The sequence below is a fragment of the Fistularia commersonii genome, chromosome 6 (assembly GCF_037954325.1).
Source record: "Fistularia commersonii isolate RoL2024-O1a breed Wild chromosome 6, RoL_Fcom_v1.0, whole genome shotgun sequence".
NCBI lineage: Eukaryota > Metazoa > Chordata > Actinopteri > Syngnathiformes > Fistulariidae > Fistularia > Fistularia commersonii.
The window spans coordinates 14823253-14846506 of record NC_141289.1 but is presented as its reverse complement, the minus strand read 5'-3'; the positions used below and the strand labels follow the sequence as shown (position 1 = coordinate 14846506).

General features: G+C 40.3%; 1 protein-coding gene across 1 annotated transcript; it reads right to left on the bottom strand.

Annotated features, from left to right (window-relative positions):
* Positions 1-1426: 1426 nt before the first annotated feature.
* LOC147233482 (TSC22 domain family protein 1-like) lies at positions 1427-21852 on the bottom strand. The gene is made up of 3 exons (XM_086148320.1): positions 19093-21852; positions 4171-4222; positions 1427-3012 (listed from the first exon to the last, which is right to left on the bottom strand). The coding sequence occupies exons 1-3, from the start codon at positions 21135-21137 to the stop codon at positions 2743-2745; spliced, it is 2367 nt and encodes a 788-aa protein (XP_086004446.1). The 5' UTR covers positions 21138-21852; the 3' UTR covers positions 1427-2742.
* Between the last annotated feature and the right edge of the window lie 1402 nt (positions 21853-23254).

Below are 23254 nucleotides of genomic sequence, written 5' to 3'. Positions count from 1 at the left end.
ATAGTGTCTCCACAAGGAATCTGATTCAAAGAGCCAGTCAGCTGGGCCGGGACAGGCTGTCAACAGTTACACATCACTGGAGTCTATCGTGGGGTTAGTGGGGTTCAAAATGAGCACTTTCCTAACCTCCACTGAAGGTGTATTTTAGATCAAAATTTATTGAGCCCAGATAACAAAGGAATGACTGAATATGACCCTGTATTAATAAGGATGGACTGCAAATGACATGAAAAACACACATTTGTTCATTCATTTAGCCCACTTATCCTGTAATGAGGGACACAAAGGGGCTCGATTGAATTCACAAATCCTGACATTCGTATACCTTAATTCAGAACCTATCAACGCCCCAGATTCTGGGTGTTTGAAACACCATAGCTAGAAACTAAAACCTTAAAAATATCAGCAAATTACAGGTTCTGTGACCATTCTGATTTGAGGTTTGCTTTATAAAAGGAAATTTCTGTCATATGTAATATCACAATAAGTATAGACTTGAATTTGTGTTTCTCAACACAACCGTAATCAGCTCAGCAGAAACCAAGACAGGTAACAAAAAGTAATTAAATAAAACTGGTCTGAACAGCATGCTGCAGGATATGGATTAAAGTAATTCTACAAATATGAAGGAAAATTATTCATTTTAAAAATTGCTTTTAAAGTATACCTGTTTTCAGTCTGCCACTTTTCTGATTTTACAATTTCACTCCTGTGGTAACAAATAGAAAAATATCTTTCGGTAATTAAAAGTTTTAAAATATTCTTTGTTATTAATGGAATCATGTATGAGTTATGCTGCATTAAAGGAGCCTCATTCTTTCTGTTTCTAGCCATTATTCTTATAACAAAGGCACATCGTTTTTCATTGAATGTCGGGCTAAACGGCAAATTAGACACACCTGGGCATTTTTGATAGACGATACCAAGATGACCGGTTTGTTTCATTAACAAACCAATCGGACAATTATGGCTCACGGGGGCAAATTGACTCAACATTTAAAGGCCAAGATAGCGTTTTTTAACGTGAAATACCGTGTGAAACACTGTGCTCTTCCCACGACGTCGCCCCACATTTGAGCATCCTCCCGTTAACGAGTGTATGACGGAGGTCGCTTCTAGTTCCATGTAAGAGGAGCAGCCAGCGGAGGCTGAGGGCGGAGCTAACAGAGGAAGCGTTCGGGAGGCTTGATCGTATGTAACCAACGAGATGTCGCCATTTACAATCCGCATTTACATTGTGGTCTACCTCTGCACATGCGCAATGCGAAGTGACGGTCAGTTGCTGATTGCATGGATATTTATGGTGCATTTACTCCCATTTTCCCCACTAATGAACGGCATTTCTGAAGTGATTCAGTTTTAAGATCACTTTCCGTGACCTTCTGTCTTATTCGGTGTAGGAAAAAAACAAGAGCAAACAGTCCAGTTTTAATTTTTTTCTTTTTTTTTTTTTTGTTTTCACTTTTATTTCGAGGTGCAACTGTCTAGTGCAATTGTAACGTCACATTTGTGATGGGCTGAGGAACATGCACAAAACAAAGACATACTTTCTGCTAGGCATTTTCCTTGTTTGCCAAGTGTGTTAATGTCCAGGCCAACAGTTGCCCAACACTTGGCTAAATAAAACAAAATAAGACAAAAGACGCACAAATCATTAAAAATAGAAAGAAAAACTTAAGACACATCCCCAAATGGAAAACAGTCCAGATCATTTGAGCAAGTGAAGAGTTCACGTACAGTACAAGGCCGTGTATCACTGCAGGAGAAACAGCATTTTAGTGTCGAGGTAAAATAAATCCTCTTCTGATCCCACCCTGAGATCTGACATCACAGGTAGTTCGCAACCTGGCAAACCATAGATATATATATTACTTATGTACACACACGCATGCACGCACGCACTCACTCACTCACATACACACCCACTATATATTTACACATTGAGTTAAATAACTAAAAAGAGGTTTTATATATGTATCTATGGTTGGAAACCAGGCACTTGGCAGAATTGGAAATTTTGACATCTGTACATCACTACCTAGAAACAGTCATGTCCTATTAATACACCTTTGACTTATTTTTACACACAGCTAGGACATGTATTTCACTGACATGAGCAAAAACAAAATCACACAAAAGAACTTGCTATCCTAAACCTTTCCATGTCCTCCCTAAAAATAGACGAAAAAAAAAACTAAAAATATAGATTCCCTGCATTATGCTGAATGCTTCCTCCAAGAGAGTGTGCGAAGGGCGGGGATGGTAAGACCTGAACTGTTTCCCATTCCAGATGGGATGTTGAAATCTCTTGCTCGTCTGATCAAGTTCGTCCACTGTTGGCATTGTCTTATGGAAAGATGTAGCTCAAAAAAGGTGCACAAAAAAATGGAAATATATACTACAAGATGGAGAGTAAAAAAATTGCTCATGTGTGGATGGGTAGAATCAGGTTGTGACATTGGCACATTTTCCACAGGTCATACAGCAAGGGATTTGACGGAGCTGACAAGAGCAAGCAGCGTGCTCCAATTATTGGCCGGGCACCGCCCTTCCTGGTAGCGGCTTGAAAGTAGGACTGTTAGTTCTTGTCTGCTGTTTTTTCCCCTCATCACCATGACAACGATTGTCTGGAGCAGGTAAAAGTTGGGGACGAAGCACAAACACACGCCTATGCAAGTTGGTTAAATAAAATGTGCAAGAAAGGGTGGATGTTTCGTTTGTTCCGGATTTCCAGGTTCCACGTTATGCAGATGTGCCAGAGTTCTGCGTTGAGGGAACGACTTGTGCGGATCCGGCTGACCCTGGCACCGAGGGTTGGACAGTGGTGGTCGGGGAGCCGCCGGTCTGGACTTGGGCCTGGAACTGAGCCATCTGTTCTGGGCTGGCCAGGGTCTTGAGCAGGGTGTTCTCCTGTTCTAGACGAGTATTACGCTCATGTAGCGCTTTAATTTCCTCCTTCAGCACCTCCACCTCCTCTCGCACGGCATACATTAGGTGGCTCTTGACCAGGTCCTGGAGATGGGAGGGAGCCATTAGTCAAACCAGTTTCCCAATTCTGTGTATTCATTTATTTGTTCTACAGTGAATAATCAATAAATTCAGTCACGTTTAGCACATCTTAAACTGCCACTTTGAGCTTCTCTCTGAAGTGTGTTTGAACTCATGGATGTCCTCATCTACTCTAAGCCTTTTTATAATCATGGAGAAAAAAAGGAATGCCTACTAAATGTTTTGGCACATAAACAGCTACAAAAAGTGACTCATCAACCAGCGTCTTGTGTGACAGCAAAGTGCAAAGGCTAAATCTGCAAAACAAATCATGTTACAGCCACCACAATGTCTGACACAGCAGGAAACTTTTTTTTTTTTTTAACGTGCTCATCAGAAACTGCAATACATTCCCACGATGATGCTTGAATAGTGTTGTGCCAGCCTGGTGAAAGGGGATTTGCTTTAATAATCTGAGCATCCCCTCATCTGCAGATCTGCCCCTCCCTCCCCCCCTCCCTGCCCCAGTGCAGCCAAGGAACAAAATGTTCCTGCACCGAGTGGGTGGAGCCAATCACAGGCCGAGTTATTTATACTGAGCAGAGGGGAGGCTGCTGCTTGCCTAGCAACACGGATTACAGGGAGAGAGAGAGAGAGGAGCTGTGCATGCATGTATGAGGGGAGCGGGTAGCGTGTGAACCATTGCCTGGCCCACACGAAGCAAGCCTAGGGTCTGTCATTCTAATTGTAGCAGAATAGAGGGCTTCTACTGTCTCTGATACACAGAACAGCAGATGAAATGCAATTGCAGTTGGAATGTGTGCTTGTGAATCTACCGCCTTCATCTAAAACAGCCATCAGACAAAATGCACCATCATGCATTTCACTCATTCATTCATTCAGTGCTCGATAGCTTCTCCCCACAACACCATTCACACAAGGTTTGCAATTTAGACGAGTGACTATCATGTGTCTTCAAAAAGAAGAATATGGGGGGAAAAGATTATAAAAACAGAACTTGGCTAAAGTGGGCAGGTGGTAGGAGCTGTGTGTTTGGATTGAATGAGCCAGGACTTGAGTTTGGGTTACATAACACTGCAGGCAGCCCATACATGTAAAGCATGAGCCAAGCTTATTTGCAAACACTGCAAGGAATGGGACTGCATGATAAAAGTCTCTTACCATTGCTTGTTCAATCTTGTTGTCAATGGCCACCACGCTTGCACCCGAAGAGCTGTAACAAAGAAAAGCATATATATTATTTTGATGATGGGCTGAAAGCCCGTATGTTTAGGGAAGAGACAAACGTTGCAAGTGACTGGGGATACGTCGGCATTGTGCCGCGTTCACGGATGCTGGCAAAACGTAAATGATTCTACGTAAAGATGACACGATCAATAAAAATACTATTACAATTAGTGTATAAAGCAAAGTATTGAGGTCAACACCGCGGCTTTAGACATACGTTGATAAGATACAGCTCGTCTGTCATGAAAATGTGCGGAAGTCTTTACCTATTGTCAAGTCTGACTGACGCGCTCTCCTTCCCGAGCACCGAGGACAGAAACGATATTGAGAAATTCCTCAATTGACAAACTCCAAGGTCCATCGCCACAGTGTAACATTGGGAATTCATGCTATTCCGTCCATCAAAAGCAGACGTGATTTCTGAACAGGGCAGACTGGAAATCCAGCGGTATAAAAGGAGGGAAAAAGACCATTATTGACGGCAGGGAGTCGGATCTGCTCTCCGGAAGCCGCGGAGCTCACAGCCGGGGCAGGGCACAAAGAGTGAGCGCCGAGCTGCGGCTCGCCGTTCCGCCGCTGCCTCTCGATAATACATGCAGGGAAGAACGCCAGCCGACGCCCGATTGGTTCACAATCGTCTCATTTGCATAAAATATGAAGGGAAATACCGCCCTGTCGTTCGGGATTGGACGACAGCGTGCCCATCACAGTGATTCGGGCGACAACTTGTACCTGCTGCAGCGTCCGATATAAATACAGCATCCATCTTAACCGCCACATCACAATACCAGGAGGAGGGAGTCAAAAGCCTGACAGACCGAAACCGATCGACAAACTGCACCCCTAGATTTATGTACAAGCCATGCACGGCACCGTGTGATAACATTTAATGCTGTAAATTCTTCTTATACGAAGTGCCGGTGAAAGGGAAACTCGGACAAGCCAGACATTGTCGCCACCTATCGGTTATCGATCGGAGGCGCTATTTCTTTGCCGATTGGCCAGAAGCAATTTAAGAACAATCAATTGTTTAGAGTGTGTGTGCATGTGTGTTTTAGTACAAGCGATGACGTGAGCAGCGTCCATCTGACGTCACAATTTAGGGAAATATTTGTTGTTGTTTCCCCTGTAAACATGTTCCAATTCTGGGATAGCCAAGTCCATAAAGGCACCTGGATAAGAAGCAACCAAATATTTCATGTCATGTGTTCTATAGTATTGCATTCCCATAATAGAGGTATTTCGGTTGTGTGATTTGAACGTATCTGCACTCTCAGAATGGTATTTGAGTAGAAACTGGTGCTTCTAGTTTTATACTTTGTCAACATTTAAAATTGAAAGATAATCAGGACTGACTCCTTTACACAGGTTTCCATGTCATTCAACTCGAAAATTAAATATAAAGGAGTAAAAGCTACACAAAAGCACGATATATTCACATTTTTGGAAAAGTTTAATGATATTTAAGTGATAAATAGGACATCTTGATTTCCATATGGTTTGTGTTTAGCATTTCAACTTCACTGCTGTTTGTGGTACTTGCCATGGTCTTTTATTTTGTTTTTGGTATACATATGAAAATGTACTGGCTCAAAGAGCATTTGGAAATGGTTAGTATTGGACATTATTGTTGTGTCAGTTGTTTAACACCTTCATAGTTTATGGGGGACCTCCTTCAAGCTGAGTTACTCACAGGTGATAATTGACTCAAGGAGCTGATAGACTGAATCAGGCTTTATTAAAAAATCTGCAAACATTCTGTATCACTAAGTGAATAAAGAAAGTCGCAGATGGTATGACAAGTAGACTTACTTACGAACATGATTTTGATGAACTGTAGATATAGACAAAGGAAGATAAAGAGGAAGTAACAACCCCCTGAGTTGTGGAAGTGGACCCAGAATGAATGTGTATCCCTGACAATCAGGGTGTGGCCAGTTCTTGTAGAGTGTGACCACATACAACACACAATAATGTTGTCAGTCTAAGGATAGTGACCTGTTGCTGGACATTTTTCATTAGAAATAACAACAGCAACAACAAAAAAGTCACATGTATGTTTTGTGTGACAAGCAGGGGTTGGACGTCAGGAGCTCCTGTGTGCTGCTTTAAGCACCTTAGCTGGGTTATATTTGTCTCTTGGCTCAAACACTTGATTTGGGATGTGTGAACGCGGGGGGTAGATTTTAGGAAACCCTCTTCATCAAAGGCTAAAGCAACAACCTGTCCATATGTTGGTAACTCTTACAGACAGACAGATTAGATAATGTGACGACAACTTGGGGGTTGTCTAAAAGCTGAATTGTGTTTGTGGTGACTAACTTCTGCTTTTTAAATATTTAGTAATGTTTCATTTCTGTCCTGACAACTATTAGACAATATATAGACAATTATTAAATGCTTATGCTATACTAATTGAATATTAAATGTACCAGGTGAAGAAATTTAATGGGCCTTTTAATGCAAAGTAGGGCAAAATTAATAATGCAGTATGGAAATATGTGATTTTGTAGGGGGTTGACAGGCGCTGTTTGCTTTGCTTTGCGGGGTCTGGGGTACTGAAGTCGAGATGAGCAATGAGCTCCACATTCCATGGATTTATATAGTCATCTCTGGCAGTTAAAATTGGGCGGTGGTGGGGGGGGGGGGGGGGGGGGCTGAAAGTGATCAAAATGGCCTCTCATTATCGAACATTAATGAACCAGGCTTTTACGCTCTTATAAAGCTTAGTGTAACAACATGCATGTGGAGTAGCAAGTACACTGTGTCCTCTAACAACCAGCCTTCATAGCTTTTGCCCACATACTGTTGAGGATGTGTCTTTTGACTTACAGTCAGTTGAGGAGCCTGTTTTACACAATGTGTGTGTTTTTCACATCATTACATGAGAAAACGCCAGGAGAATATTTGGGAAGCCTCAACTTACATCAATAATCCTTCGACCTTAGCTCACGTTAAAAAAATACAAATGAATTTTACCACAGCACCAAACAAAAACAAACATAAAGCAGATATAATATGAATAGAACGTTTAACCCTGAAGCTGCTGCAGTAGCCTGGAACCCACAACCTTGTATGCCACTTGGACCCGATGACACACTGTAATCGATATAGAGTAATCATTACCTCTTCAGATGCTTCTCCAGCTCCCAGAAGAGCAGCTTTAGGGCCATGATGTCCCTGCCCTGTGCTCCTCCTGTTTTGGCCAGCCCTTTCTCTCTCATTGATGCACTTGGGCTAAAACACACTATCCACCCATTTCCTGAAACCCTAAAACAAATACAAGCACCACTACATCTCCCTCGTCCTCCTGACCTGCGCCCTTTACCCCTGACCCCCACTGGTTGATGGGAGCCTCACATGGGGAAACCTGAGCAAGTGTATTGACCAGGATGGAGCAGTGAAGTACAGGGGAAGGCGAGGGAGTGTGCATGGACAACGGGAGCATGCCTTTATGCATCCTACGCCACCCCTGTGCCTGTATCACATATAGACTCAAATGATTGGACATGTAGTGAAAAGCGATAAGAGGGTGGGCTATGACGTCACTGCATAAGGAGCCATGTCACCTCCCCCTTCTGTTGTTATATAAACCTTCAGCCGGGATTAGAGTGATCCACCCAATAGGATGAGCCATTTTTGACCACATACCCCATGGTTATCTATAAGCCACTCCCTTTCACAGCCGTTGATGCTTCCTGCAACATCCTCTGGGCTGTTGATGGAATCCCAGAGTGCTTTTTATTCCAAAGCTCATTTTTAATAGAAAGAGGTAGCGTGACCATGTATTTGCCTTGCTACCTTTATCCTATGAATATAGAAATTTTAACCTCCTGCAGACTTAAACTGTTTGGAGATATGATCTCAATGTTCAAATTAACCAAAATAAGGCATATTTTACCAGCCTTTCCTCTGCTGTCACTGTTCATCATAGATGAACACTGGACACACACACACACACACACACACACACACACACACACACAATGGTTTTCCGCCAGAGGATACCTCACGTGTTCCTCCAGGCTAGCAAAAACTTCCCACATGGTGCTCTGGTGCAGCCACAATACACCTAAACCAAAACATTCAGTAAAAATCTTTCATCAATGTTTCTTAATCTGGGCAATGCCAGTCCTCAATCATCAACCAAGTGGTACAGTACCAGGCGATGGCAGAAAGAGGAGTGCAGAGCAAATCTGCTAGCACAATTCACCTTAACAAATCCAGTGAAGTTATTCCCCTCAAAGGTCACATCAGGTTTAATTCCCTCAACTGTATGTGTCACTAATCCAAGGAATAGAAACGTGTGAGAAACACATACACAAGGCGCAAATTTTAGACCTATAAAACTAAAGCTGCTAAAACCAATTTCATGTTTCTAAAAATATTATGCAAAATTTACATCATTGGTCTGTAGCAGACATTAATGACGTACATTTTGTTTCATTCACCATGTGACCATTCATTTTGCACACTGTACATACAACAAGTATATGGACATTATGTTCTTTGGTTTGGGGTCAGTGTGCGCATGTCTGCTTAGAACAAAAGGCTGGAACCAAGTCTGAGTGAATCATGTAGAGACAGGTTTACTTTCAGCCAATTGCAGATGACGCGGTGTTCACGTCTCAACCAATGAAGGACTTTGGTGTTGTGACATCACAGATAGCCCAGATGGGATCCTTTCATTCATTGTGTATCCAGGTCCATCTGAGGCTTGTGTGAGCCTGTACAAACAGCTGACCCATTTATAACCAATGCTAAAGCTTACTGTATACACTGAGCTGAGTGAATGCAGAGCTTGGCCTAAAGACATCACAAAAACAGACAATGTTACTATAGTGTACTTGAGTTGTAGTCACTCTGAAGGCAAACAAAATTTATCTTATTGACCCAAACTTATGTTCCAGCAAGCTTTTAGACTTTTATTGGGACAACACGGAGGTCTGCAACTTGCCATCTTCTGGAAAAAACATTGACTTTGCTTTATACCTGTAAAAGCAAGATCATCTACCTTCTACACTGCAAATTGACATCACAACAAACTGTTTCAGTTTCAAGTTTCAGGTCAGAAAAAAAACATCACTATAAATAATTGATGTCAGGTGAGCCTTGGTACTTCGACTTCACTAAAATGGCAGCTGGCTTAAAAAAAAGCTACTGAGCAAATTGGCAATAATGGCAAGCGTGGACAGCTTTACCACACCCTGCAAAGCTTTCATCATGGTGGACATAGAGCAGCAGAGTGGCAGGCAGTGATGCAGCAGGAGGAGGGGCAACATAAATGACACAAACTCAAACATACCGTATATATGATGCCAACAGTAAAAAAAAAAAAAAAAAAAAAAAAAGAAATGTCAGACTGATCAAATGTCATTCTTTCACCCCTTATACCTCAACTCCCAAACCATTTTCTCAAACAAGAGCTTCCAGCTGAGTGTAAGTAATGATTTCTGCCTAACCTTATTGTGTAGTTAGAGAGAAAGCAGAGCTGTATTGCATGGAGCTGTCATTCAGACATCAGTGTGTGGTGCCGCAAAATGTTCAGGTCATCTCAACACTGACAAAAATATGAAACTGTTTGATGACAGGATTAGATCAATTTAAAAAAAACATGAAAAAACCCACAGGTCACAAAAAAAAGGTTTCATAGTGCATTGTTAAAAAAGGTTAATCCACAGTAGATTTGTCTGTCTTTTATACCCATAAAATTATCCTGGTTTAAGCTGTTGTCATCAAACTCCCTCTTTTCTATTTTAACATTTTCCATTTTACACTCGATTGCCTTCCACGATTCCATTCACTTGTCCTGCAGCATTAGATGTGTGCTTGTTTGCCTCTACTTTTTAGCAACCATTAATGTATTAATGCATCAGTAGAAGAAGTGTATAAATGTGTCTGCGTGTGTTCATCAACACAAAAGGGAGAGAGAAAAATACTATGCAAACTGGATGAGCTTGGTTAAGGAAGCTTTTAAGTAGTCCCAGCACCATAGACATTCCTGACCATCGAGCACATGAAAACACACACAAATATGTATCAACAAACAATTCTAAAAATAAAGCACACGATTTAATTTTTTTTTTAAAACACAACCAAATATTATTTCTATTCCCTCAGCTCAATTTCTTGGCAGTGTACAAAGGTAGCAATCAAATGCAGCCCTTTATTTGTTTTCATCAGGGGATTAGGTCCTTGATCTTTGTTCAGGCACAGAAAATAGCAAGAAGAAACGCCTCACAAACTCAAACAAATCTCGTGGCATCACACAGCTTCAGGGCAGCAGTTCTTTGGAGCGCAAGTAAATCATCCTCTGCCAAGCACGCAATGCCTTACATAACCAGCCCCTGTGCCATATGGGCCATGAGAGAAGCAGAGATAAGGAGGCTCAGACTAAACAGAAAGCATCACCATCACTGGCAGTTTTGACACACCTTGTTTCCCTGACCGCACAAATAACAAGAGAGGTTTGTTCTGCTACATTTCATGCAGAATTTGCTACACATAAAACATGTCAAAAAGATTAGAATTTTTGAAAGCAAAATCCTATTATCTTTGGGCCTAACAAGAGGGAAGAAATTGGAGAGACATTACGAATTGGCACCAATCAGGGACATTAAGGGATTACATAAAACTTGATAAAAATTCATGTTGACATCTTGGTTCTTCCTGCAGGAAAAACACTGCAAACAGGTTGGTTGCATAAGCTTTGTAAACATAAACAGACACACAAACACGCACACCAAATTGCTGGATCTGCAGTCAAATTTCAGACATGCCATTTTTCCTATGTCTGTGTATAAATCATGTATCTAAATAAATATTACAATCAAATACTACAGAATCATAATATCCAAACAAACTTAAAATCTCGCAGCAAGTTAATGAACTCTGGTCTGGATGCGTGGATAGTTAAAAGGTTTTTGGTTTTGCTATCAGTATAAACAAAAAAAAACAAGAGAAAGACTGGTGACGTGTTTCTCAGCAGTGGTTGAGAAAAAATTGCCCCAGGCTCTCTGCTGCAGACCGGCTTCATGCGGTGCTCTGAAAGCTTTTCAACAGTAGGATGGGTCAGGTTTTTGACACAGGACAAGCTTGACACATAATTATTATTTTCTCTTTAAAATGGAGATTGTTCTGTCAGGAAGTGGAATGGATGTGTTTATTTAACATTGCATTTCTAGCCACAAAATTCAGGGATCTCCCCAACCAAATAAAACGCCAGCCTAAAGCATATTGGTTGGTATACTATTATAGCAACTGACCGTGGCCCCACAGCAGTCTGTAAATAAATACCATTTTACTTCCCATCAATTAACATATCTAATATTGTCTTTGAATTGGTAAATAAAAGGTCAGAAAATAATACAAATATAATACAAATACACACACACACACATACACAAACACACATATATATACACACACACATACGTACATACACACACAAACACACGTGTATATATATATATATATATATATATATATATATATATATATATTATATAAATACACACACACACGCAAAACACAGGCATAAACATACATACACGGATATAAATATATATCTTAGGTTAAAAAAATCAAATCCAGCAAAAATGTAAAAAAATGATTATCTATATGATTCGGAAATTAGAGTTGCACTAATAACAATGCCACGTGAAGTTAAATATAAAATCTATTAAAGATTTGTGTGTATGTATGTATGTATCCTGGATGAAGAGTTAAAAGAAGACACTTTACACAGTAAACACAGATGACCAAAAAAAAACAATGAAAACAAATGACACGAAAAATCAAGATTGATTTTTGGAGGAAAGATCATGCATGAACAGGTAACAGCTCTGATTTGTAAAATGCCTACTGTTTCTCACATAGGCCCATGCAAAACATAAACCTTTCTGCCAAGTAAAGTCATAAAAGCAGAAAGACATACATAACATCGCTCTTGGCCTTTGACTCTCTGAAGTTCTGCATGGAAGCACAAGGAAAGCAAATGTGACACCAGTCTACTTGATTCTGCCTGCCTTCACCTCCCATGCTATCTGAAACTAAATCTGTCAAGGCTGGATGATGTTTCCAAACTACACATGCAGTACATCAAAATGTACTTTAGTGATGGTAGCAGTGCCTGAAATTACTGGCGCTCCATGTGTCTTTTCAATGTGACAATAATATGCCTTCTGTAGAAAAATTATGTCATTAGACAAACTCACATGCAAAGAGAAGCAGTGAATTATGGTGCTACAACTGAATTGTAGAACTTTGAAATAAAACATTGATCTTTACACTAAAAATAATGATAAATATTGTTGCAGCCTTAAGCCTGATATAAATCATGTTTTTTTTTCAAGGGAACTTGATTTTTTTCTTTTTGAACAAAAGAAAATTATTATAAGTATCTTCTGAAAATTTAGGTTTTTATTCAAAGACTAAGGAAAAAAATCAGTAACTAATAAGTGTCCCTTATAAATTAAAGAAATGTAATGTTGTTCAGCAAAAAAAGTTATAATTGGTCAATTAATTTGAGTCTATTAATAGGATTTGAAAGGTGCTAAAAATAAATTACATCACACATCAGTTACTCTGTAGGCCACTGTCAACAAAATTCATCATTAAACCTTAAATTATATTAGTATGAATATATCCAAACTAAGCTGCACTAAAATAACTCATTTACCATGATGATCATTGTAAATATGCCTGAATTATTTCCAGAATAAATTGAGAAAACCCAGGAAAGAATACAATTCTAGATGTACAATATTGGCCAGTTACCAGTTCCTCTACGATGTTTAATAAAAACACTGTCTACTCCTGACCTTTCTAAACAACAGAAATAAAGCAAAAGTCCTGCTACAACATTGGCACAGGAGAAACTATTGATAAAATAAACTTTTTGATGCCTCAGGATGAAACAATATGCAATCCCCTGTCATCTAATAATTTCGTACGAGATGCCAACTGTCTTCTTCATGTCATCAAACTTCATGTATTAAATACTGCCAATGGTCAAAAAAAAGGGCGCCCATAATGTCGCCTGAAGTCTCACTCACTTATTTGTATTATAGACAATCTGATTTAGTCCTGGGCACTGGAAAGATTGAATCAGTCTGTCCATTAAAATAGACTTTTGTATGACAAACTCTTATCCTAACTGTTAGGGTAAGAGTTTGTCATAAACATAGTGGTGGTATGTTTAAAGGCCTAACACATACCACGACTAGAATGGTACCTCTTGCAGTCTGTCTCCTCACTCAGACATTACTTCTAGACAGTATGTGCAGAGATGAAAACTACCCGATTGCTCATCCACTATTTGCGTGCAAAGAGGGCATTTCTATTTTGCTGAAAGGCATATTTAGGTCAGTGATTCTCAAAGCATGCGATGGTTACATAAACAACCGTTTTCCAGAGTGATATGATTTATGGTCAAAGTCTGCCCCCCTGTGGCGAAAAACCATTAAACTAGATAAGACTAGACCTTTACATGGTTTGAGAGGTAGAAATTATTTTCATATCTCATTCCATAAACACGCAACGCATGGCGCCAGTTAACTGTTGGCACAATTTTATAGAAATATATCGCACTGCTGTCAAAATTAAAAAGAGAAATGTGTGACTTTGGAAATGATCAGTGGGTTTATCAATATAAACTAAAATACTAAAATAATACCGTAATTCAAAAACATTATTTACAAAGATGCATACTAAAAACTTGTTTTTACTACCATCATCAGAATATCTATGTTACATCCATGGCAGGAGTGCATGGATTCATACTAGTACATTTGACAAGAGTACATTATGCCAACTTGATAGAGCTGGAGCGCACCATATACAGGACTGTCTCAGAAAATTAGAATATTGTGATAAAGTTCTTTATCTTCTGTAATGTAATTTTAAAAAAAAAAAAACCTTTTTCACAATATTCTTATAATTTGAGATAGGATTTGTGAGTTTTTGTAAGATGTAAGCCATAATCAACAATATCAAAATAATAAAAGGCTTGCAATATTTCAGTTGATTTGTAATGAATCCAGAATGTATGACATATTTGGTTTTGTAATTGCATTACAGAAGATTGAGAACTTTATCCCAATATGCTAATTTTCTGAGACAGTCCTGTAGATGGTGCTATAATGTGAATTCAATTGACATTTGCTGCTTACTATGAGAAAATATCCAGTTCACAAAATGAAGGTGTTGTGAAACTTAATCCTCAGCATATTAAGAACTCTGTTAACATTTTCATGTTAAGGTTTAGTCATCACTGCAATGGCATGGTGACGTAAAAATCGGTTTGTTACTAGTGTGCTGAGGCAATCTTTGTATATTTATATGATATCGCATTACATTTCCAATTCCATCTCAAGTAACAAAATATTTTGGGGTAACATACTTGGGCCTTTCTAGGAAACAGACAGCTGTTCACAGCTCACAATGATGCTTTTCAATTTGACATTCAACAAAAGCAAACTGACACCAGTCTTATCATTGCAACACCATATTAATGTGGAAAAGGGAAAAAAAAATATTGGGAAACTATAAATCTGAGTGAAAAGTAATTTACACATTCAGAATTCAAACAAAAAATTTGATTGCACTTCGTCAAATACAGTTCAATCATTTCATTTTGGTTTTTTTTTTTCATATATAGCATAACCTCATTTTAAATTTTATTTCATTAGTAGTGAGTTGCAGTTTTTTGGTTTTGATTATAAAACTGCTAGTAAACATGAGTGATGCCTGGCATTTTTGGTGCCACTTTAAGGCTCACCATGTTTGCTTCTGTCAAGATGTTTAAAAAAAAAGTGAAGCATTAAATTCCCATATTTTTGTGTTTCTAACATCATCATGCAGATTCAAGTGAAGCTTGTGATTCCTCTGTTAGGCAAATAAGATAATTTGTTACCTGACACAAGATTAATAGCACAGTAAAAGGACAGCTTACCACTGTTCTTTGGGCCCATCAAGCATTTTTAGGGGAAAGTATATCGTCCCCTGAAATAATTTCCGTTGTCATTACTTTATGCCATGACTGCAATGAACAAGGTAGCACCGCTTTTCGTTGATAGGGCCAAACGGTTATTGATGCCCATATATATGTCCATGTATAGGCCATATAAGTCATTAATAGTAATTAGTATGCCCTTCAGAATGAAGTAGCTGGTGCTGTGGGCTGTTCTCTAACTTGAGCAAGAATGTTTCCATTATTTTCAGGTATGGCATGGAAGCAGGAAAAAAATATCACTATATACACGCACACACTATGCATCTTTCTATGACTGGTACAGCACGTATCTATGACTGGTTCACCAGGTAGTATAAATAAGTATTCCCTTGTAGAAAATGAAAGAAAAACTGTAAAGGAGTGCCTACAAGTCATAAGAAGTATGGGTTTAGTTTTCTAGGGACTTTGTGGGCAATATAGACAAGCCAGTATTCTGTTTTTTCTTTTCGACAATCCATTGCTGGAGATTGTCTTGAATCTCCCATAAACCCTGTTATAACACAGCCCCGTTTTTCACTAAACCTTTTCACTATACCTTTAAATGAGATTGAATGTTGCCTGCTTTCTAACTTGGACAAGTGGATTTAATTATACAGATATGTGGGCAATCCATATATTGTTCAACATTATGCTTAAACTGAGCAATTGAGCACACAGTCATATCCCAATATACAAAATGTAGACAAATAGACTGTTCAATTCTGTGGCAATATCCATACACAACAACCACTGAGCATTTTAGGCTGGCAACTTGTGAATTGTGTAAAGAATGTTTGAACTTACTGCCTTTCCTTGACACATCTCTCCCTTTAATATTTGACGGATAAAATGTTCAAATAAGAAAGAATTTGACTGAGAAGCTAATAAACCTGTCACAACCAAGGGTGTGTATGCTTTATTGGCAGATAGATTGTTACTATAGCTTTTATTGCTCCAAAGGATGAGATAATGTGAACACAAAAAACGTGCCTTCAAATAGCACAAAATGTTATTTGGCACATTGAACATTAAGTACCGACAGTATATTGATGTTAACTTGAGTATGAAAACTTTATCGGGAAAATGTTCTTTAAAAACTCTTGAGTAATTGCATTTTATCCACACCCAAGTAAAGAAACATTTTTAGATTAGTGGAGCTGAATTGCAAAAACCTACTGTGGGTCCCAGGTTACAAAGTAAAAAAAAAGAATCATATTTTCCCAAATGTACAATTTCAGGATAATAATAAAAAAAAATCAGACTTTTTCCTCACTAAGTTAAGGTAACATAGCTTTTAATGCTGGATAATATGGAGTGAAATTATAAACATATTCAGAAGCCATTGTTTTGATATTTATAAAGCATGGTGAAACTTAACTTTAGCAAGAAATTACCTTTAAAAGGTAAGAAGAACTGCAAAAATTAAATGCCAACATTCCAACAAGAACATGATTTTGTGTTTTGAATTCTGAGTAGCACAGCCACACCCTCAAATCCCTGTTTTACAACATTCGATCAGTCATGCATACAACTGTGCAAGGGCAGATATTTCTCTTTTTACCTCAGCCTTGGCAGCAACAACACACAGCTTTTAAAAACCCAAACTAGTCTCAATGGATCAAGTGAAATAGCAAGATTAAGTACCAGATGAGAATTCTTTAGGTGCCAGTGAGCTCCAAAAGTACTTCCATGTAGAGTTAGAGTGATACTGAGGTCAGTCAGTATACATTTAAGAGAACAGTTAATAACTTAAAATTACAAAAATACATATGTTCAGTATAAAAGCCATGACAAAATTTTCAAATCTTCACATCTGAGGAGCTGCAACTGGAAAATGTGTGCCTTGTAATACCTTATCTAGTAAGAAATTGCTTCAGCATTACTAATGTAGCCATGCGTTTTGCCCCATCATCATCCTTCTAAGAGTGTTCTGCCCCCTTGGGCATAACACTCAGAACACTTAAAGCGGGAAAACATTCATACTTTAAGGAGGAAAACATTGCCCCTTTAAGGGACAATTAAAATAAAAAAAAACCTTAGACACAATACTATTCAAAGCCTGTACATCCCTGCAAGGTTTGTTTATGAGACATTGTCAACAAGGGAGGGTGAACTTGGACATCTTCAGATAAGGAAAGGCTGCTGACTCTGCTTATCAGTTAACAGTTAACTCTGCTTTTGCTAACTCTTGAATAAGAGTATGAAAATGAGAGAATAGGGAAATCTGAGAGGAGAGAATAGATGTTTAAAATAAAATAATAAGAGGGCATTAGAGCAGCTGACAAAATGAACTGCAGCCTGTAGAAGAATAGACTGAAAGAGAAGGTGACAAAGGGAGATAAACAAATAATAAGAGACAAAAACAAAGCAGACAGTGAAGTGGGACATGTCTGGAGGAAAAGCAGACAAACACACCAACTGCAGGAAAACTGCAGGATGGAGCCAAATTCATATGAAAAGTAGGTAGAGAAAAAACTGACTGAAACACACCTTGGAAAGGCTGCATGTAAGTACACATTTATGATGAATGAATCACTAATAAAACCTCTACTCAGAATAAAGCTATGCTTTGTCTGCAGATGAAGATGAATTAGGTCTGGTCCAAATACCCCCCCCTTTTGGCCCAACCATTGCTTTCTATCCCTGTATTTTGTCTATTGCCATGGTGAGTGGGACCACAAGGGATCGTGGTCACCCAGCCCTTTAGCATTCATTGATCTTTAACTTGAACAATGTTTTTAATTTAATCTACAAACTCCATTCGGTTTCACTAGCATAATTTTGCACCAAGTGTGCTGATCACATCAAGCAATAAAATATATTTCTGGAGCATATCACCGTTTTTACTCTGGAAAGAATAGACATCTTGTTTAAGTGGGATAAATGATTGTAGATGAGAAAAACAGAGGGGATTGACTGCTAATCAATTTGAGATTCAATTTAGTAGGAAAACACACACACATGCAATTATATACCAATATATCCTGATTTAAAGTTAGATGAGACTGAGAGCACTAATTTCTCCTCAAACCCTAAAGGCATTTTTGTTATACTCATGAATCTTCTGCTTAACCTGAACGAGGAACACAGAAGGGGTGACAGCTTGCTACCACAACAGTGCTCTACTATACAAGAGTTAGCAAATGTATACAACTAATCAAAATTCAGGCACTATACGCTCCTGGACAGACTGATCTTTCCACTGCACCTTCAAATGGACCATGGAGTGTCTTTCCAGGCCAGGAGCTTGATTAGAGCAACTGTTTAAAAAAGCCTACCTGCAGTAGCCTACTGCTTTTTACTGTAGTAAAAAGGTTTGAGCAACAAAAGTAATGCATAGTAATTGCACACATAAATTTGCCATCCTGCAGTGCCCTCTGGATTGTGCACATAACCTGATCTAGACGCTAAATAAAGAGTCACCTCAGTGAGACGTTCTACATCAACTGCAATATAGTGGGAGCATGCACGGCCACAAAGAGCTAATAGAGGTGGATATGTGATGGTGGTGGCGGGGGGGGGGGGGGGGTCAGGCAGGGTAAACTCCAAACTCCCTATGTGACGCTGACATTTTTAAAAAAGCAGGGGTCAATCGGTTGTTGTTTTTTTGTTTCCTGAACCCAGACAGTTTCATCAGGGAATTATTTAAGGGCCAGTGCGTGGCTTTCAGTGCTGAATTCAACTACCATTTATTTTAGAAGCAATAAGAAAACCAGCCACTGATTATCGTATATACCAGTCAAAGCATTTTAAACATGCTCTGTCATTTCACTGTAAAATATTGATAGTTAAAGAAGTATTCAATGTGGAATATCCATGTTTACATAAGAACAATTATGGCAGCACAAGCTACCAGCCCTCACCTGTCATCCTCTCCTTCAGGGTGCTGAGTCCTCAAACCAGCAGCAGCTGCCATGAAGGCACTGGCCTCAGCTGACATCCCCATGTGTGTTAGGGCTCCAACTGCAATACTGGCATCTGAAGTCACCTCAGGGCCTGTGCCCATCCCCAGTCGGGGCAGACCCAGAAGACCCTGATGTTGAAACAGAAGTTTCTGGGCATCCTCAAGCTGAGTTTTTATTGAGCTCCCTCCAACAGGGACTTGGCTAAGGGTAGTGCCCGGAGTGAGAAGAGGTCGGAGGTCTGCTTGCAGTGCAGTCAAAGGCATGTATGGGGTTCCCCCAGTGGGTGCTAAAGTGACTGTAGCAGTGGAGTGTGGCTGAGCTGGTGGTTGTTGCTGCAGAGATTGAGAAGCCACTGTTTGTGGCAGGCCAGCAGCAACTGACAAAGCAGGTGGGGCCACCTGACCTTGGTGGGGTTGCTGATGCGAGATGTTCACTGATGCCTGTGCAGGTACCCCAGTACCTGGTGTTATGGAAGCTGTAACATGTGGCAGCGGAGGCTGCACCTGGGTCTGGAATGGTGCAGTGGGCTGAATAAAGTCCGGCTGAAGCACACTTGCCTGGGTCATGACCCCAGCGCTAAGTTGAGATGCAGTGTAACCTCCCGGGGCTGGAACCTGGTGGCAATCCACAACAAAGGGCAACTGCTGGGGAATTGCAAAAGTAGGATTTACACCACCCTGTGTGGTCACCTGTGGCGTGACTGTTGGAAGTGTGGCAGGAGCCACTGGTTTCTGAATGTGCGCTGTACCAATAATTTCTTGTGGTGAAACATAGGCTCCTGGTCCCTGTGGAGGGCTCTGCATGGCTTGTGGACTGGTGAAGTCTTGGCTCGGCAGTGGATAAGGTTGCAGTGTGTGAGGTGGAACAGCAGGCACCCCAGGACCTATTCCAATGTTACCTGCCTCACTCTCTGCCACTGAATCTGCTCCTTTTGTTGCTTCTGACACAGGGGCAGGTGGAATTTCCTTTTCATAATATTCTGTGCATGTCCATCTTCCTTTTCGGAATGGCTCCGAGTTAGTGTCCAGTTTGACCACTCTGAAACGTGAGCCAGTTGCTGTCTGAGTGTGCTGGCTTTGAGTGTTAGGGGCTACAGTCGACTGGCCTGTTCCTCCACCTGTTGAAGCCACTTGCCCACTTACACTAGTGTTGTCAAAACCTGACAGTCCAGAATGAGTAACTGCAGCGACAGAGACATTAGAAAAGTTCACACTGCCCTGAAGATGTGCATCAGTGGCTGTACCACCAACAATAGGGGCTAAGGGTTGAATTGTCCCAATCGCTTGTTTGTTCTTATCCTGTGCTGGTGGCCTCTGGGACTGGCTTGTCCCTGCTTTGGAAACCATAGCTGGACTGGAGCTGGCAAGTGGAGACACTGGTAGAGCCGGAAATGAGGGTTCCCCTCCTCCCAAACTATTAGAATGCTGATGCTGGGGTAGGCTTTGCTGGGGAGGATAATAATGAGGATGTGCTGTCCCGTTTACCATGGAGGTTTGCTTCTGAGAACCTTGGATAGAATGTGGAAGAAGAGGTTCATTGGGTGACACAAGACCAGGTGTGTCAACCCCGTGGAGACTATTCAGTGTCTCATCTGATGAGCTTCTTTCAGGAACACCTATGTCAGTGGCCCTTGACACAGAAACATCTAATATATCAGATGAGGACAGGTCTTCTGTATGAGACTCATCCATATCATCGTAACTCTCAGTGTCATCGGCTAAACTATTGTTGCCACTCACATTGATCTGAGCAGAAGTTACGCTGGTTATTTGAAATCCACTCTTTTTCTTCACTTGAGCTCCAGCCACCTGGGACTGGGCCTGTTGTTGGTGCAGTCCTGGAGAGGAGGATCCAGACTGAGACGCATTGTCGTCAATCGTGTTGACTCCACCGCCACCGCCAGCAGAGGAGACAGATGTACCGCTGCTCCCTCTTCTGTATTGATATGCCGATTTCCTGCTCCCGGTCCCAGGCGGATCCCCAGAGAAGTCTTGGTGGTGCATTGTTTTATCAGAGTAAATAAAACTACAGGCCGAATAGCGGCTGCCAGCTATTTGGGCTACCTACTAGCTGACACGGATGCTAGTTAGCTGGGACAGCTTCGATACCGCGATACTGAAGATCCATAAGTGAGAAGTCAAATGACTTTGAATATCAAGCTAAACGGCAGAAGCGGCTGGTTAAGCAGTAACACTAATAAATCCCGACAACACTGGAACGAATCAGCCTCGGGCAAATAAAGAGCGACTCGATTAAGTGAGTCAAATAAAATAAACAAGGACTCAGAAATTAAGCTAGCTTTTGGTTAAGTTAGCTTACAGTTATGTTAGGACGGCAGTGGGGATCGGCCACGATCCTTCTGCCTTATCACTTATAATTACGAATGATTTGCATGTATTGAAAACACAACTAAAGACAAATTAGAAACCCTAGGTAGTCGGTTCGTCTGATGTAAACGTCGAAGCTTCCTAGCTGGCCGGCGAATGTCGCAGGAAATCAGTCGCCGCATCCATTCCTCTCCCGGACGTCGACTGTTCCTTTTACCCCAAAACAAACGAAAGGTTGGCGATCATTGTTCCCCATCTGCTGCCAGTAGACGACGATGTCTCAAAAATATTTACTTTTTTAAAGTATAAAGTGGTTACATATTCTCATTGCGGTGTCTATCCGAACCCCGGTTTGCTGTATCATTGCCGGTGAACACAAGCGGCTAACGGGCTGTCAGTCTATGAGGGAGGAGGAATCCAAACACTGCAGGCACGCATGCGCATTTCTGACAAACTTATCAAACTGCAACATTCAGTATCGACTGCGAAATCCGGTTTACAGACCACATGTATTCTTAAACACATTAAAAACATTCGTGTCTTGAATTTTACAATAATCCGGAAACCACGTTACCGAAACAGTGAAATTGTGAAATTCAGACGCAATTTAAAAAAATATTTTCTACAACATCTAACACATTTATTAAATACTAACAAAGACTGGAACATGAGGGTAAGGCAACAATTGTACAGGTTGATGTAGCACATTACATTTTCAAAAATACGTGTCCTCTTATATCAGAATTGAACACATTTTCAATGTTTGAGTTAGCCAAACACTCACGGCTGTCATTGGGTGCGGCCACAGATATTGTGCCCATGAAGCGTTCATGTAGATGCTGAATTTTGAATTGTGATGGTTAAGTTATGAGGCTACACACTCGTTGGAGCCGCCCTTCATAACATTGCACACAGAACTGACATGTCACATGAAACCAGCCCCTCAGATATTGTTGTGTTAGTGTGTTTCTGTGCTTGGCTAAAGGACAGAAGAAGAAGCAAAAATCACACATTAAAAGTAAAACACAGTCAATGGTGTGAGCTTACTCATTATTAATGCAATGTGTTTGTGAGCCATATACTGTTCTATGATACTTACAACTTTTCTGCTCTGGAATTCAGTATATGCGCACAGGTAGTTCGTTGACTAACTATCTATTGAGCTCCTGAATATCTATCCAAGTGTAATTAGTGGTAATTAGGTCAGATTTAACAAACACATTTGGGATATCCCATAATATTCTTAACAGGGGATGAGAGTTTTTAATATTTATTTATTTTTATTCTGGCTTGCCTTGTGCGACAACAAGTTCCGAACGAGCCCGCGGGGCGACCAGTGTTGAGACACGCCTGTCAGAGCTCTTACATGTCAGTATCACTTCAATGCAGTGCAAACATCACAACATGCACCTGTAGGGGAGGGACAGTGGGAAAGTTCCACTCTGAACTGTGATAACAAAGACTGCGTAATGTTGAGACCGCAGAAAGTAAGCAGAGAGACGTATGCCACACATTCTGTAAACGTCCAGCTTCATCGTCGAGACTGATCCTAGATAAACTCCACTGCAACTGATAAGAAGTTTAACAAGAGGGCTCTTGAAAAAAAAGCTGAACAAGCTGATTCTCTGGCACCCATAAGAATAGAAATTATGGTACCCAGAATATAATACATAACTCATTGTCATAGTCCTTCAACCTGAACAACAAAAAAGTAGCTGAAAATATTTTAAGGTATTACTTATTAAATCTATGATAATGGTGATCTTGAGTAACTTTCAAAAAACAGTTGTATT